The 17,885-nt window shown below is 33.3% G+C and overlaps 2 protein-coding genes across 4 annotated transcripts in view; both read left to right on the top strand.

Moving 5' to 3' along the window:
* Window positions 1–3,463: 3,463 nt before the first annotated feature.
* On the top strand, window positions 3,464–15,917 carry ube2wb (ubiquitin conjugating enzyme E2 Wb). Of its 3 annotated transcripts, none has more exons than XM_026201077.1 (6): window positions 3,464–3,564; window positions 4,551–4,642; window positions 8,336–8,438; window positions 11,691–11,846; window positions 13,819–13,894; window positions 14,000–15,917. In XM_026201077.1, exons 1-6 carry the CDS (start codon window positions 3,550–3,552, stop codon window positions 14,011–14,013), a joined length of 456 nt encoding a protein of 151 aa, XP_026056862.1. In that variant the 5' UTR covers window positions 3,464–3,549; the 3' UTR covers window positions 14,014–15,917. The 3 variants fall into 3 exon arrangements, with proteins under 3 accessions (XP_026056862.1, XP_026056863.1, XP_026056861.1); XM_026201078.1 differs by lacking the exon at window positions 3,464–3,564 and adding an exon at window positions 3,594–3,832; XM_026201076.1 differs by lacking the exon at window positions 3,464–3,564 and adding an exon at window positions 3,839–3,930.
* Window positions 15,918–17,086: 1,169 nt separating this feature from the next.
* LOC113042319 (double-stranded RNA-binding protein Staufen homolog 2-like) overlaps window positions 17,087–17,885 on the top strand; it is a 115,081-nt gene continuing 114,282 nt past the window's right edge. Inside the window, exon 1 of the mRNA XM_026201075.1 lies at window positions 17,087–17,237. The gene's annotated coding sequence lies outside the window, so the exon portion shown is untranslated. The remainder of the gene's footprint in view (window positions 17,238–17,885) is intronic.

Genomic DNA, 17,885 nt, shown 5'->3' with positions numbered 1-17,885 from the left:
TATTCCTTTTTTTAAAAACACTACAGAAAAGTGAATTGTGGGAAGGCATGGTAAATTACTGTATTGATAGTACTGTAATGATAGTATGATTGTACTATAAAAAGGATAGTAAAAAAAAAATGTCACCCAAAAAAATATTCTGTGACACATTAATTAATTACAAAGATTAGATACAATTATTGTAACTATTAATAATGATAATACATAATTCAAAATGTAAAATAATTCCTGACCCCACAAAAAAAACTTCTCTTTATAGTCATTTCAAACCCATTTCACTTACTTTCTTTTGATGATGAAATTATACATACATGTAAATGTATATATATGTATATGTGTATATATTTTTATATATTAAAATTAAATTAATTTTTTTTTTAATTTATGCATTTAGCAGACGCTTTTATCCAAAGTGACTTACACTTTATTCACACACGTATATACACACCCACACACACACACAGCAGGTAAAATAAGGATAACCGTCACGATTTTTCTCAGTAAATATATTCCTAAAGGTGCCGCTGACATGAAATTTTAACCAGATGTTAGTAACAACCCAAGTAATTCATACAAAGAAAACAAAACAAATAAGTTCAGAAATTAAGTTCTGTGTAATATAATGGAATCACTCAGGGGAAAAGTATTGAACATGCTTACTGAAATGTATTTAATACTTCGTACAAAGCCTTTGATGCTAATGAGTTCAAGACGCCTTCTCTATGGAGAAACTAGTCGCATTCATTGCTCAGGTGTGATTTTGAGAATTCAAATTTTGTAGTTTCCATCGGCATCTTCTATGAACTCTAATATTTAGTACTTATTTTCTATTGGAATCAAGTCAGGTGATTGGTTAAGCAATTTATTTCTCTGAAACAAAACGAGCAGGATTGTTTTCTAATTTCTGATATATTTTTGCTGGTGTGTGGTTTCCATACCTTTTTGCACCTCCCTTTCTTCATATGTTCAATAGTTTTCCAATAGGTCATTCCACCTTATTACACAGAACTTAATTTCTGAACTTATTTGTTTCTTTTTCTTTGTATTGTATGGATTACTTGGGTTGTTACCAACATGTGGTGAAAATTTCACCTTTAGAAATATATTTACTGAGAAAAATGGTGACGGGTTCAACACTTATTTTATCTGCTATGTGTGTGTGTGTGTGTGTGTGTGTGTGTGTGTGTGTGTGTGTGTGTGTGTGACTGTGTGTATATATATATATATATTAGTGCTGTCAAAATTAGCGCGTTAACGCATTCGATTAATTTGAAATATTTAACGCGTTAAAAAAAAATAACGCAATTAACGCGGTTGCAGTTTTTTTTTATTTCCAGTTGTGGCCTATGTGTGTTCAACGTGCAAAGAAATATGGATAAGACCAAGGAAGGACATTTAGACGGAAAGTTTCAGTATAAAACTCTGCCGGATTACTCTTCAGTCTGCCACAAGAAACATTACTCTTCTTTCAGTCTGCCACAAGAAACAGCAACATTAAAATCATGAACTCAAATGTCATTGTTTAAAAAAAAACAAAAAACAATGACTGTAACAGTGCGTAAATCAGACCTTTCTGTAACGCTAACGTTAATAAGCTTAAACGTAAATAACGAAATAATTGTGTAGCGGAGTATTTTTTGTACACAGTGCCGCGAACTGTCAATCACTCCTGTACGCGTGCGTCACTGTCCTCCTCAGCTGCAGCAACTTGCGCTCTCTCTCTTCATCAAGCTTTAAAACAAAAAGGGGACAAAACGCTCATATTGTCTTTGTGCATAGGCTATAGATTAATTAGATAAATGAATATCTAAATTTGTGCCTTGCCGTCTACGGTATTTTTTTAGAACTTAGAAAAAAGATGCTGCAGCCAATGAGCAGCCAGCGGGGGCTGCAGGATGACTCAACCTCCGCAGACAGTTTTTAATGTTTATCAGACAATAAATACTCAAGATTTTGCTTTAGTATAACTCACAACGAGTTTCACACACCTTCTCCGGCCACGTTGAGTTGTTGACACTTAACAGTGGGAAAAGCGACACACGCGCTATTCACTTGTATAACTTAAGGGTGAATGGGTAATGTAGTTTCTGCTCTGGGTGGGATGAATTAGGAAGCTTGCATTGTGAAGGGCGCTCTGAAAATCGGCAGTGCAGGTAAAAGATTAAAACCTCTATTAAAACAGATGTCCAAATGAGCGTACCGGTACGCTACAAGCACGTTCTGTGCGCGAGAGGTGGCGGTACGCTCAAGAGCTATATTTGAAAGTGGCGGTACTGAGTACCAGTGCATACTGGCCCACTTAAAGCACTGGCAATGACTATACTTTGGAATTTTTTTGCAGTCCACTTAGAATTCAACATGGAAATCATTTTTGTTTTTTATTGGCATTGATTGTTTTGAAATTCAAATGGTACTTACATGCCTGTGTTTTTATTTCTGTAATAAATATGGCTTTCAAGCCAACAGTTAATTTGGAGGATATTGATGGTTTATTGCAGGTATGTTGTTTACATGAGAAAATCTGTGTTACAAGTTAAACAAAAATTCCAATAAACAATCATATTTTGAATTTAAATAGTTTCTTTGTCTTGAGTTTACATTAATTATTTACATTTTACATTTACATATCCAAAAAGTTTCAGTCTTTCAATTGCGATTAATCGCGATTAATCGCGATTAATTTTAAAAAATTGTGCGATTAATTAGTTAATTTTTTTTAATCGATTGACAGCACTAATATATATATATATATAGAGAGAGAGAGAGAGAGAGCGAGAGAGATGATTATAACTTGTATTAATAATAGTTATTAAATAATTAGGAAAGGAAGATTGTTCAAATGAAAAAAAATCTTTATCTTGTAGTGGTTATAAATTGGAATTTTCTTATTTAATAATAGCCATTTATTAAAAAGAACAGATATGTATTCATTTTAAATACTACTAATAATTATTATTGATTTATAAAGGATTCAAGCCCCCCCCCCCCCCCCCCCCCCGCCCATAACATTTTCTTTCCTGTGACAGAATAATGAATTGATGAATTAATATATTTACATTTATACAAAACTTCATATGTATTAGTTATTATAATGATTAATAACAACAATAACTATTTAAGAAATATATATTTAAAATGATACTTCACTTGAAAAACAAACAAACAAAAAAACTAGTCGTTCCAAATGTGACTTTTTGTTTTGTGTCAGAATTATGAATTATTGGACAGTTATATTTATTATAAATATTTATTAATGATTATAATGTAAACAAATAAATAAACAGCTAAATAAATAAACAAACAAACAAACCATACAAACAAAAAAATGAAATTAAATGAAATAACACATATTTATTAAAAGAAACATATATATATATATATATATATATATATATATATATATATATATATATATATATATATATATATATATGATATATTGGAGTTATCAGAGTACGTTATCAGAACACAGGAGCTCTCTTTGAGTCACGTGACGGTGACGTCAGTCGCGCTGCGTCACTGTGCGCCTCTGATGCAGGGGGATCCATCATGGCGTCGATGCAGGTAAGATCACAGCTGACATCTAGCTCTGTTTAATCTATCAATCACTCCGGGATCAGGTGTCGAGTGTGTCGTCTCTGATAGTATAAATTGTGTTTCTTGGGATACGCCTAATTAAGGGTCGAATGTTGCTGTGTTATTTCTACAATCATAACTTGTCCTCGTCGCTGCTCCTGGGCTGTCAGGGTGAGAATTATCTGTGCTTTAAAAGCAACAGCTGGCGTGCAGGACTCACACAAACTACCGATGAACCGCAAACACCGGCACCGGAGTGAGGAGAATCACCGTGTTATTACTAGAAGTATCACGAGTCTGTTATGTGAAGAGCTTGAAACCAGCATGTTTACCTCTTTTATCCAGCTTTCTAAGGTTATTTGTGACATTTGATAGGAAATGTGAATTTAACTGACTTATTTATATAAGTCACTGTTTTGAGTTGATTAAAATGATTAGAAATGACGAAATATTGACTAGTTGCAACACAACACTTATTTGTAAATAAAAAATATTAATAGTCAGAGAATGTATATAGATTTAAATATGTAAGTGATAACGGTAACGATAGATGTGCGTAGGGATGTAACGTTATCTCATACGACTTCTATTTGAAGTGATTTAACTTTTGAAGTAACGTTCCTAATTTTTTTCTGACTTATAATCATGCTAAATTGTTTACATTGAGGTGAGACTGTGTGTCTGTGTGTCCAAAACGAAATGCTTACTCGGATGTTATTTCTTATTTATATATTATTTAATTAGGTACTGCTAATTTATTATTGAAAAAATTATAATTATATATTTTTTCTTCTTCCTAAGAACATTAAAATGCTGTTTAGTATCTGTCTGTCTATCTATCTATCTATCTATCTATCTATCTATCTATCTATCTATCTATCTATAATATAGACATATATACACACACACACACATTAACTATAAAATCTTTTCTCTTCTTTTCTTAGTTTAATACTTTGTCTGTTTCTCAACAGAAAAGGTTACAGAAGGAACTGCTAGCCTTGCAAAGTGACCCTCCTCCTGGAATGACCCTAAACGAGAAGAGCGTAGAGAACACCATCACACAGTAAGAGCGTCGTTTCCCGACTCTTCGTTTAATCTTATACCCGTGTGTGTGATCATCACGGTGTACTTATTAACAAGCTAGCTTTCTGAGGCCATCCACTGTCACAGGGGACACATTTAAAAGCACAATGACTCGTTGTGTTTTTATTTTTTACTTCTCATTGTGTTTTATTCAGTGTTGTCATGTTAAACCTGGAAAACTCTCACCCTTTGTGGCCATGTTTTTATTTGTATTTTATTTATTTTTTATAAATGAATTATGAATTGTAAAACTTTTCCCATTTGGTGTTATTTGTAAGGCTGCTCTGCCCGATGTATAGAATGTCTGCTCAGACTAATAAAATATTAAAGCCGTCAGCTCGAGAGGGTAGTATTGCCGTAACAAACCTTACTGACCTCTTCTTTCGTCTGTATCCATTTCTGGAAATATCTAGCTGTCTTTTATGGTAAAAAGCTGTCACAAGGGAAAAAGTTCCATCACACTCCACAAAAGGATTGCCTAACTGACTCTGAGTATAACCAATCTGGTGCTCAGTGGTGCGTGGAGTCACGTTAGAAATTGGAACAGAACTGTCTATACACATGTATATGTTTTTCTGTGTAGAAGTCATGAAAAGAAATGACTGATATCGTTTATTTTATCTAACTCTGGCTGGTATTGTGGGAAATCATGTAAGTTAGTTTACTATTTATATTCAGGAGCAGCTTTGTAGCCTTGTCTTGGTATATATTTTGTCAAGAAATGTCAAGTATGTGTTACCAGTTTAACAGCTTGCCAGACGTGTTTGTCCGGAACTAATTATATATATATTTTTTTTGTGTTCGTTGTAGTCTGTCAAGTTTTTTGAAGGAGATTTGTAGGATATGTTAGATAGGGGGAGGGCAGTGGTTTAGGTTTCACCTTTAATATTAACTATTACTCTAGACTTTCTCTTAGTGTGTACACTCATGTGACGTAATATACTACAGGTCATAAGTTTAGAATAATTACCTTTTTTTTTGTGTTGTTTATTTATTTATTTATTTTTCTTCAAAATAGCTGCTTTTTAATGTATTTAATTATTTTTTTAAATTAAACATACAATAAAACAGTAATGTTGAGAAATAATATTTCAGTTTAAAATAACGGTTTCTATTTGATGTATTAAAATTAATTTTAATTTATTCCTGAATTTTCAGCAACCATTACTCCAAGCTTCAGTTTCACAGAAATCATTCTAATCTGCTGTTTGGGTGGAAATCATGATACCTTTTTTTTTTTTTTGGCTGAATAGAACATTTAAAACATATTTGAAATTCTATTTGATATATATATATATATATATATATATATATATATATATATATATATATATATATATATATATATATATATATATATATATATATATATATATATATATATACATAATTTTCCATACATGTTTTATTCATGAAACAATCCTGAAATATCAATTTAAATAGTTTCCGTAAAAGTATCAAGCAGCACAACTGCATTCAACATTTATAGTAAAGATTTCTGATGGATAAAGGGAGTAACGACTGCTGAAAATTCACTTTTGTAAAAACAGGAATAAATTACATGTTAAAAGTAATAAAAATAGAACACAGTTCTTGTACATTTTAATAATATTAAACAATACAATATTTGCTTAAACACTATTAAAAATCATGACCGGTAGTGAAATATAAAACTAAAGGGCAGAAATGTGAGCTCCTTTGACGACACAGCAATATTTCCGCTCCATCTCTGGAATGTTCTCTCTCTTCTGAGAACGAACGGCTGCTGCAGATATGATAATACCATGGCAGGAAAATGACATTTATCTGACTCTGCTATATTGCAAGAATTTTCTGTTAGCAGATGGTCTGACATTGATATTCTAGATGAAAATGTGTGCTATGCCAAAATAAGAATTCATTAAATATGGTTACAGCTGTTAATATGTTTGATTCATTCATCTGATTTGACATTATATCTGTTTCAGCGTACTCATTTTGATTCGTTTTGAATGATATCATTTAAAGTTATTGTCAGACATGATGTATAGTAGTCACTTTAGAGATGGGGAACTAAAGATGTAAAGCATTTAAAATGAAGTTACAATATAAACAAATTCCATTTATTTTAAGCTACGTTGTCGACATGAGAAATTACCTTTTTATTTAAAAGACTACATTTCTGTTCCCTGAAAAAGAGTTTATGTTGCCCTGTATGCCAGATGTTTCCTCCAGAGATATCAGTTTCCTCCAGAGATATCAGTTTAAGAATTCAATTAGAAATCTCCGTGCAGAAGGCTTAGGACAAGGACACACACGAGCACATAGCGTGTGTTTGTGTTGAGCTGTAGTCAAAATAATAAAAAATAAAAGTGGTCAGATTATTCCGAGTGCTTGGGTCAGGGATTTTCTTGCTGGAAAGAACTGTTATCTGTTTGACCCTTGACAGAGTGCCACTTTCTTTACTGTTTAGTTATGGTCTCGTCTTTTATTGCTCAGAATTTTTCTGCTTTCTGTCTTTTTTAAGAAGTTTAATTCTTCTCCAGGCCTTTAACGGCTGAAAGGATACTTTTTGCTGGCTTGCAGTGGTTTATGCTGTTGCTAATATGTATGCAACTTTTCCTTAGTTTAAGGGGTCATATGATGCTAAAAAGAACATTATTTTGTTTATTTGGTGTAATGAAATGTTTATGCAGTTTAAGGTAAAAAAAAAAAAAAACACATTATTTTCCATATACTGTACGTTTTTGTTTCTCCTCTATGCCCCGCCTTTCTGGAACGTGTCAATTTTTACAAAGCTCATCGGTCTGAAAAGCGAGGTGTGCTCTGATTGGCCAGCTATTCAGTGCCTTGTGATTGGCCGAATACCTCAAGCGTGTGACGGAAATGTTACGCCCCTTACTGTACTGTGGTGTCCTGGAGCGCAGAGACGAAAACAATAAAAGCCATTATAAACGAGACATTTGTTGCATTTGTTGAAAAAAATATGGATTATAATGATAATACCAGCAGTTATCAATTCCAGTCCTCGTGCCTCCCAGCTCTGCATATTTTGCATGATAATCAGCTTGTTAGAAGTGAGCTCCGTGAATGAACTGTGTTTCCATTGACATGGTCCCTACACAGTGTTCATTGCTCCCTACTCCCTGAGCAGGGGAAATCTGTTGAAGTTTACTTCACTTCAGAACATATATTCACAGATTTGTGCTGCACAGCGTTTTCACACACGGATAAGTGTGACATCAAATACCTCGGTAAATAAATACAATTTAAAATCACGTCTCGAACAGTTCAATGCACTTTGAATGGAACATATACGTTCGCTTTGAACTGAAATCATGGTGGAATATCCTGTGATTTCCACTTCGCAGGGCACTTGTGTTCGAATAGAGCCATAAGAAAAATATACAAAATATGCAGAGCAGGGAGGCGTGAGGACTGGAATTGAGAACTGATGACTTATACTGTCTTTTTACGCGTTGCGTTGCATCGTGCCACATGAACATAAAACCATGTCTGTATTTGTGATCGGAGTAACTTTAGTCTGTGCAACTTTACAGATCTTCTTTATGCACCACGAGCTTGTGACACTCCAAAGAGAAAGGAAAAATTTAAATTGCATCATATGACCCCTTTAAGAGACCGTTTACTCAGGCAAAATGCTCATTATTGATATTTTTCTTTGTTTTTACAGATGGATTGTGGATATGGAAGGAGCCTCTGGTACTCTTTATGAGGGGGAGAAATTTCAGCTTCTTTTTAAATTTAGTAGTCGTTATCCCTTTGACTCACCTCAGGTAGGTCTAAATATTAACTCTATTTCATAATAAAATGTTAATTTATTTTATATTGTTTTTAGAATATATATTTATTGGAAATGGTAAAACGAATGAGTGATCTTTTTTTTTTTTACTTTCCCAGTGTTATTTTAGTATTATTAACTATTATAGGTTTTATTAATAATTATTTGTTTTATATATATATATATATATATATATATATATATATATATATATATATATATATATATATATATATATATATATATATATATATACACACACACACATATCTACATGCTTTTATTTTTTATATTTTCAGTTTTTATTTTAATTAGCTTAATGTTTTGTAATTTTGCTTTTGACACATGTATTAGTTTTTAAAATATGTCTGCCTTATTTTAGTATTATTTATACACTATTATAGCTTTTATTAATAGCTTATTGCTTTTATTTTTTCAATTTCCCAGTTTTCCTTTTTAATTTCTTAACTGTTTTTGGTAATTTTGTTATGTGTAATATTTATATTTTATTGTATTGCTGATTTATTTCAATTAATATTTGTTTCTGACATGGTTTTCAGTGTATGATTTTATTACATCTCTGTACGTAGACAGAGACAAATCCTATAAACAAGTGTGATTGTTCACAATAACATTAACTTCTCCATCTTACTTGTACTCAACTACAGTAACTCACATATGACAGATCACGGTCGCAGCAGTTTGTGCTGCTCTCGGTAGTTGCCACATCGCATTGCTGGCTATTTGCATAAAATGAAAATTTGTGAATTGCTGGTCACCCTTTATTTATTTTATTTTTTTTACCAGCCAGATAAACATTTAAGGCTAAAATCTGTTTTGCACCTTAACAGTAAAATAATAGGATCAAGCCGCACAAGGGTAAATTGAGCTTGTAGACTGCAGATTTAATGGCCACATATGAGAGGGTTAACTCTGATCTTATTTTCCATATCAGTCCCATTATAAATAGCAGACCAAATAAGATAAACAAGCTCACACACCACTAAGGCTTTTAGGGATAAGAACAGCATGAGTATATGGATACTATTACAGTTGAAAACCATGTCACAACAAGTGGCAGAAATACTGTTGATGGTTTAGCGCTGATACAAAGTGTAAATGGAGCAAAGGAGCTTTAAATGCGAGGGGTAGCACTTGAGATTAAAGGTGACTGATAAATAACCATTTTTGTTGCTGAAGTGGCCATAGCAGAGTTTGTGCACATTAAGTGCATTTCATTGGGAGTGAAGCACTGGCTATTTTTTTGTGTCTGACCCTGAGCGCTCTATGCTTTTTCTTATGTAAGACTGGATCTGGCGTCGGCTTCTCATTCAGCCGGTTGTCTCTGTCTCTACCTCCCAATCTAGCGGCCTCATGCCAATTGTAAGGACTAAGCACCGGCTTATGATTTAAAGGGATAGTTCACCCCAAAATTTAAGTTCTGTCATCATTTACTCACCCTCATGACTTTCTTTGTTCTGTGTAACACAAAAGGTGATGTTTTGAAGAATGTCAGTGTTGCACTTTTCCATACAATTAAAGCGGGTGGGGACTGGAGATGTCAAGCTCAAAAAATGTCAAAGAGCATTAAAAAAGATCATTAAAATAAGTCCATAAGACTCATCAGACAGGTTTCCATCCAAAGTTGCGAATTTAACTTATGCGCAAAATTGGAATATCGCAGAAAACATTTGCAAACAAGCACAGTTTCCATTCAATGAACTGGCACTGTACATCACTAGGAAAAGTTGGAGAACCTACTGAATATAATGATTTAATTAAATATATAATATATAGTAAATAATTCAGAATGAGCAGACAAAAACACAATGAATGCGGTTATTGCTTTCGGAGGTGGATACTGCTGTTTGGAACCGCAGTCGTTTAACAGTTCTGGGAGGCAATTATACAGCAATACATTTAAAGACTTTGCTCGGTCATTCCCGAATTATCATAACAACATTTTAGATGCGGTGGAATGAGATCGGTCTGCTGGTTAGTCAGGATTTACTGTCCCATAGCACAAAGTAACATTTACTTTTTTGATGCGCATGGAGGAATTTATTCGCAAAATGCATTTCCATCTCCCATTATTCGCATGAATCCTTTTTTGCACAAGTCAAAAACCACCTCAAGCGGGCGTAAAAACGTTTTGGGGAATAAAGGCATTTTTATTTGAAATAAATTAACTTCCATCACTTGAATCTGATGCGATACTTCAAAAAGGCAGGGTGATGGAAACCCAGCTAATGAATTTAGTTCTAGACATTTTCTCAGAATTGTGAAAAATTTAAAATAAAATGTATTTTGTCTCAATTCTCATAATTTTGTCTAAAATCTCATTAGGGATGTAACGATGAACCGCGTACTGGTTGAAAATCAATTAAAAGATTTGACAAATCAGATCTGTTGAGATGCAAAACATGGAGTAGGCGTTTATATGAATGTATTTCTGAAGGGAACTGACTGTCTTTAGAAAAGTTTACATTCTATTTTATTTTTTATCTTGCATCTGAACGATGCATATGAAAGTAGATTTCAAAAGCACAGTTCTGCTTTGTTTACAGCGGTAACCAAGGAAACACTATATCATTGCTGCTCATAAATGCCACCTGCTGGCAGAAAGGGAATTTGCATTTCATTCAGGTTGTCTGCTGTTTCATTCAGATATGTTTTATGTAGTATAGTTTAACAAAACTAAGGTCAGACCATTCTGTTTTTGCTTCAAATTTCGAAATTATACAGTTCAATATAGATTAAAAACTGATAATTTTGCAAGTAGAGTGTATGCTGAATCTTTGTTTGGATCCTGATGAAAATGCAGTGGTTGGTTCAAACTTTAACCTAAATGGAAAGAGCACAGACAAAGTTTTCGTTTGTTAATATGACGAGTTTTATTTTATTTGTGTAAAATAAATTTGTAATTTAGTTTTGTTATTTCAATTTCACAAAGAAATGTGCAGCAATAGCCTAATAAAAGGACACCTTTTAATTTTGCTGTCTAATATCTTTGAACGAATTGATACATCCCTAACTCTCATAATTCTCATAAACATTTTTCTTGCAATTATTGTCATTTTTATTTTATTATTATTATTTTTATTTATTTTTGTTGATGAAATTGTAGAAATAAGCTTCCAGAATGTTCCCTTTCATTGTATGCAAAAGAGCAGCTTAAAGCAAGCATACATGGTCCTCTTTGTGCAAAACAGCTGAAAATGAATGTCTTTATGTTGTGTTTTGACAGGTAATGTTCACAGGAGACAATATACCTGTCCATCCCCATGTTTATAGCAATGGCCATATCTGCCTGTCCATATTAACGGAGGATTGGTCACCAGCTCTTTCAGTGCAGTCTGTTTGTCTTAGCATTATTAGCATGCTGTCTAGCTGTAAAGAGAAGGTAAGTGTCTCACACAACAATGCAGTGGTTTCGTTAATATGTTCTGATATCTGTTTTGTAAATTAGTTATTGTATCTCTTTGGATTTTAAAGTTATAGTGCAGCTCAATATGTGGAGATGACACATTTAGGTTCTTATATGGGACATATTAGACATATGTTTGTTCATTAGTTACAATAGTAAGACATTAACCACCATATCTGGTGTCTCTCTAAATCAATGGCTTACTAATTATAGTCCTTGCTTAAAGGTGTCTTAACGCTGATGTTTTATAATTGACAGTCTATATGACCTTAGGGACGGGAACTGAAAACAAAGTTGTCATTCAAACCCTAAGCTTTTGTTTTTAGTTTAAGCCGCGATCCTACTGTCTGTTGTGCCCCACATGAGCCTCTTCACATGGGACGCAGCAAGAGGCGGAACCGAGGCAGCGCACACGCTTTTGAGAATTGATACAGTATTGCCAAACAAAATATTGCGAAGCCCGCGGCCGTTCCTCACTAAAGCCCGCCTTGTGTGACGCTGTGTTTTGTGGTGAAAACGAAACAACTTTGTTTGGCCTTCCTAAAGAGGACACAACTAGAAATCAGTGGTTAAGCTGTATTTACAACACTGTTCCAGAACAGTTCAGTCAAAATATTCAGATGTATGCAACACATTTTATGGAGGATTGTTTCTTGCATAGTAGCCTACAATGCATCTGTGCTCAAAGGCTGTTTCTATAAAGTTGGGTAGTTCCAACAATAGCGCTTGGTGTTTGATGTTTCTCAGATCACAAATGCAGACACAAATGTAGGGGTGCTCCGATCACGATCGGCCGATCGTTATGCGCATCTCGTCAGTAAAGCCGGTTATTTAATCAGAGGTTAATTCCCTCAGGTGCGTGATTTCACATAGAGCAGCTGTTACTACACAGAGCCATTGTTAATAGAGAAGATGCGCAAATCCACTTTATTTTAAGCGTTTATTGGTGCATCTTCTCAGTTAACATAGGCTCTGTGTAGTAACAGCTGCTCTATGTGAAATCACGCACCTGATGGAATTAACCGCTGATTAGAAAAACCGGCTTTACTGACGAGATGCACATTAATGATCGACCGATCGTGATCGGAGCACCCCTACACAAATGGTTTTATGTTTACGAAGTGCGATACGCAACACAATGCAATGGGTTTTATTGGTTTTGTCTCATCGTGCCGAACAACACAGCATCACAGTATGTTAAGGGGCATAACATTTCCATCACACGTTTGAGGTATTCAGCCAATCACAATGCACTGGATAGCTGGCCAATCAGTGCTTTTTCCAAACGTAGAGCTTTGTAAAAATTGCTGCATTTCAGAAAGCCAGGGCATAGAGGAGCAATAATAATGTACAGTATATGGAAATTATTATTATTATTATTATTTTTTTAAACCTTAAACCACATAACACATTGCATTACACCAAATACACAACATAATGTTCTTTTTAGTTCTGAGGTCTTCAGAAGAGCACACAACATGTCAGACAATAGGCTTAGTAACGTAATTTAGGTTACTCATTATAGGTAATGTATTCTTAATAGTTCTTAGATTTCTTTTTATCTAATTTGTTATAAAATTTCCATTTGAACCATATTGTAAAAAAAAAAAAAAAAAAGAGAGAGAAAAACTTAGCTTTTTATATTAACATCATAACATACATTACATTACATTACACCAAACTATGCATAATGTAAGAACTGCAGTGGGTTTGCGAGTTGATGAAAGTCTAACAATTGAAATGCTTGAACACTAAAAATAGAAATATTTCATTTGTTTACCTGCATGTCAGTGTGAATGTTAACCGATATCAGAGAACTATAAACTATATATGTTAAATGATAAATGTAATAATACTATTTGGAATCTAGTAATGGAATCCAGACTAACCCTAAAAATATGTATGTTTTTATTTCTATTTATGTATTTATTTCCTTATATGTTTACAGAGGCGGCCTCCTGATAACTCCTTTTATGTACGGACGTGCAATAAAAATCCAAAGAAGACAAAATGGTGGTATCATGGTAAGAACTAACGTTTTAGTCAGTAATAGTTTTTTTTTTTTTTTTTTTTTTGTGGAAATGCATTTTGAATGGGTTTAAAATCTCAGCATTTTTTTTTTTTCACAGATGATACTTGTTAATATGAACTTTCTAGAACTCCAGAAGGGAAGAAGTCCTACTGACCTATAAAAGCACTTTTTGAAATCATATGGTCTCTGAACTTTAACCTTGGACTCAAACTCAAGCATGGACTCAGACCACAAACATGGGAGATGATGTCAGCTGTGTTACCGGTGGCCAGTTGGATGCATGTTTGGGAAAACCAAAAAAACTGTCGGAGAATGGAAATCTATTTTTGAAGAGGATGGAAGCGGACCCGTGAAGGGGTTGGTGTGGAAAAACTTAGAAAAATTTATGAAAAAGGATTATTTCCATCTTGGACCATACATATTCCTGTTCATTTTTGTCATTGGTATGTTTTAAGGTCCATGTGTCTTGTGCATTAACAAAGGATAGGGGCATAGCAGGGCCAATAATGAGAAATCCAAATCAAATTAGAGAAATCCAAAACCAATCTGGAAATCATTGCTTTTTCTTTTCATATTCCTACTGAAATGTTATGCACTGTGAAGACAGACTAGTTCATTCTAACAAAGATATAGCGCACTTCTTCAGAGAGTTTCTGATGTTTCACTGTAAATAGATTCATTTAAGAAAGAGACTGTTTTATCTCATTCATCTCAAGCTCTGCTATCACTGCAAATGGTGGTTTCATTGTCACTTAAGACTATAATTGGTCCGTTTGAGCATCTAAACCAACCTTGACCATCCATAAACTCACATTTACCTCTGCCAAGTCATGTGGGATGGAACCAGTGTTGAGTGTAGGTTTGCCATTAAAGCAGAGCTATAGGTAACCCAGAATATTGAATGTTAGCAAGAAACTTCTGTCTTGTGTTCGATCTTATTTGTATAAAATGTTTTTGTTATGAGGCAGTAGTTCAAAATTATGTTCAACTATTCCATTTAAAAAATTTACTTCACCTTTATCACCTTTCTTTTTGTGCAAGTAATGAAAGAGAGTTAATAGATGGCAATACTGTATGTTCCAACAGTGTACATCTTGTTTAATTATTGGTATTTGTTTTATTCTCTGTAATCTCAGATGGTTTGGAAGTTATTGTGGTTTATATATTCAAAAGATGTTGATCATCTGGTCATGCTTGCCTGGCTCAGGTAAATTCTTCCAAGGACGAAAAAAAAAAAAAAATCACAAATAGTCCTAAATATTTTCCATTTGATTATATTTTCTCCCAAAGGACTGTTACGTAGTTTAGGGGGGAAAAAAACGAAATATGTATAATCTGTAACTCCTAAAAGTGAGATTAATTAACCTGGCGGCATGTAGATACACAAATTATGTTACTGGAGAGCACATATTTGATAATATTTAGATCCTGCACGTTTTTCAAAATGAAATGATTTCAATTCTCCAAAAAATTAGTGTTATTATGATCAGAGATTATCTGGTACTTTGTCTTTTAGGTTTTCTGGGATTAAAAAAACAAAAAAAACAACAACACTTTTTGTCCCCAACAATTGTATTTCGTTGATGTTAGCTATCTGATCAGTAATGTGAGATCTCACACTGTTTATTAACTTCATACACTCCAAAGATGTATTTTTAGCCATCTATTCAGAAATACTTGAATATTCTAAACCTGTTTGGCTTGTCTTCTTTTCCATCGTCTGTGGTACAGTGTACTTAGACTTGCTAATGAATGTGTTGGTGTAGAAAAAAATGGAGATGGCCATGACTCTTCCCTCTGCACACAATATCAGGATCCTTTTTATTTTATGTTACACATGTAAATTGTCCTTACTACTGAAAGTAATGTGTGGAAATGACAACAGGGCTAAACTTGAATGTGTGTTTGCTGGCTGAGAAATATATTGACCCCTGTCAGCATTTGAAAGGTGTCAATATGTGTACACACTTATGTTTAAAGTAGACTTTGGTACTTACAAAGTTTTCTTCTTTTTTTTTTTTTTTTTGCTAATAAAGGGTTCTATTTAAATTGGTTTGCCAGTTGTAGGAGGTGATAGGAGTTACTGTTTTTCTAACTCTTTCTCTTGAGTTTTTTTTTTTGGTATGTACAAATTATGTAAGTTGTGCCTGTTAATTTAAAAAATAAAAATACTGGTTTTGAGTGAGTCTTCTCATTTACACATTGCATTATTACTGCACAGTTATCCACTTTATTAAGTAAAGCAATAAAGACTGGTTAAGTAGTAATCATATTTCTAGTTATTTACTAGGTAAAATTTTAGAATGCTTTTATTATAATTCATAAATAATAATAATAATACAATACAGATTACACATTGGATGTATTTAGTATTGATTGTAGGTCGTGTTTATTATACTTGTCATTATATATTATAATGGATGTACATTAAGTAATAATTGTATTTGTAGTCATCTATAAAGTTATATTTTAAAATGCTTAATATTATATGGATAAATATTTGTAGTTATTTATAAAGTTATATTTTAGAATGCTTAGAAATATCCATTCAAAAAAACATTTGTAGATGTTTATAAAGCAATGTTTTGGCATGCTTAATATTATCTATTACCAATAATTATTATTGTAACCGTTCATTTAGTAATATTTTAGAGTGCTTATCTATTATTAATAATTATATTTGTAGTTGATTATAAAGTATTATTTTGGAAAACTAAATATTATCTAATAATAATAATAAATATATATATATATATATATATATATATATATATATATATATATATATATATATATATATATATATATATATATATATATATATAATGTTAATATAGATTATACTATTCAATGAATATTAAATATATCTTTAAAAACAAATATATATATATATATATATATATATATATATATATATATATATATATATATATATATATATATATATATATATATATATATATATATATATTATACGTATGTTTATTACCAGAGTGTAAACGTTTTAAAAAGTAATACGTTTTAAAAAGTCATGTAGTAGCCGGTGGTATTTAAACACACAATCGGTATCAGGAAGCCGAGCTGTACCATCTGTGCGACAGAGGAGGGGTGCACTCTTTTCGCCATTATCGAAGAAATAAGTACAAAATTGACAAAATCCTGTACTAAATGTAAATTTAAAACATAAATCACGTAGCAGTGCCGTGCCGTCTTTCAAGTGGGCTATTTTTGGAAAAGCACATGTTGTTCACATGTTGGTTTGTTCCTAGAACCATCAGTTCTCTTTAGTGTTTGCCAATGTTGGAGGTGTAACTGGGGTCTGGCCCTGGACGAAGGTAAACTATTATTATTAAATGCGTTGTGGTTTGAAGTAGCGATGGATTCAGGACTGCACTTGAGACTGCGTTCTGTCGTTTGGTTGTTTGGTGGCAGCACAGGCGGCGTGCATCGATGAGATGTGAGGGGCATGTAGTCGTTCAGCCATGATGTCTGCACATTCCCAGCTGAGTTCAGACCGGTGGCCTGTGTGTGAGCTGCTGGAGAGAAGGCTGTGTTCCACAACACAGATTAGGGTTCGAGTTGATTTCAGTGTTTAAAGGACTGTAATAAATCCCAGCATCGCGTCTTGATAATCATGAGAGAACTAAGAAAATGACAACACCAGTGAGTGTGCATAGATAGACATAGACATAGACATAGGCATAGGCATAACTGTGAAAACAGTGTCCTCACTTTTGAGAGTCAGGTTCACAAAGAAAGCTGTCTTCTCATCCACTGCACTAATAAACTCCATGATGGGTCCTAGTGGTCAAATGTCACTCCACTGGCTTGATACTGCCTTGCTTCCAGTCCATCATCTGTTACACTGGGTTTAATGGTTGATGTCATGCATTGCATTTTATGCTTTTTAGTGTGAAGGTTTATGGTACAGGAATTATTGAAATAACAGGAGATTTAAAAAGAGTGAGTGGCCATGGAAGTGA

This window comes from Carassius auratus, chromosome 24 (genome assembly GCF_003368295.1).
Source record: "Carassius auratus strain Wakin chromosome 24, ASM336829v1, whole genome shotgun sequence".
In the NCBI taxonomy this organism is placed as follows: Eukaryota; Metazoa; Chordata; class Actinopteri; order Cypriniformes; family Cyprinidae; genus Carassius; species Carassius auratus.
This window is presented reverse-complemented; position numbering and strand designations above follow the sequence as displayed.

Excerpts from the sequence above, each read along its gene's own strand:
- ube2wb (XM_026201076.1), top strand. The coding sequence starts at position 3,901 with ATGTTTACCTCTTTTATCCAGCTTTCTAAG. Across the intron at positions 8,439-11,690 it reads ATCCCTTTGACTCACCTCAG|GTAATGTTCACAGGAGACAA; the intron begins GTAGGTCTAAAT and ends GTGTTTTGACAG. Across the intron at positions 11,847-13,818 it reads TGTCTAGCTGTAAAGAGAAG|AGGCGGCCTCCTGATAACTC; the intron begins GTAAGTGTCTCA and ends ATATGTTTACAG.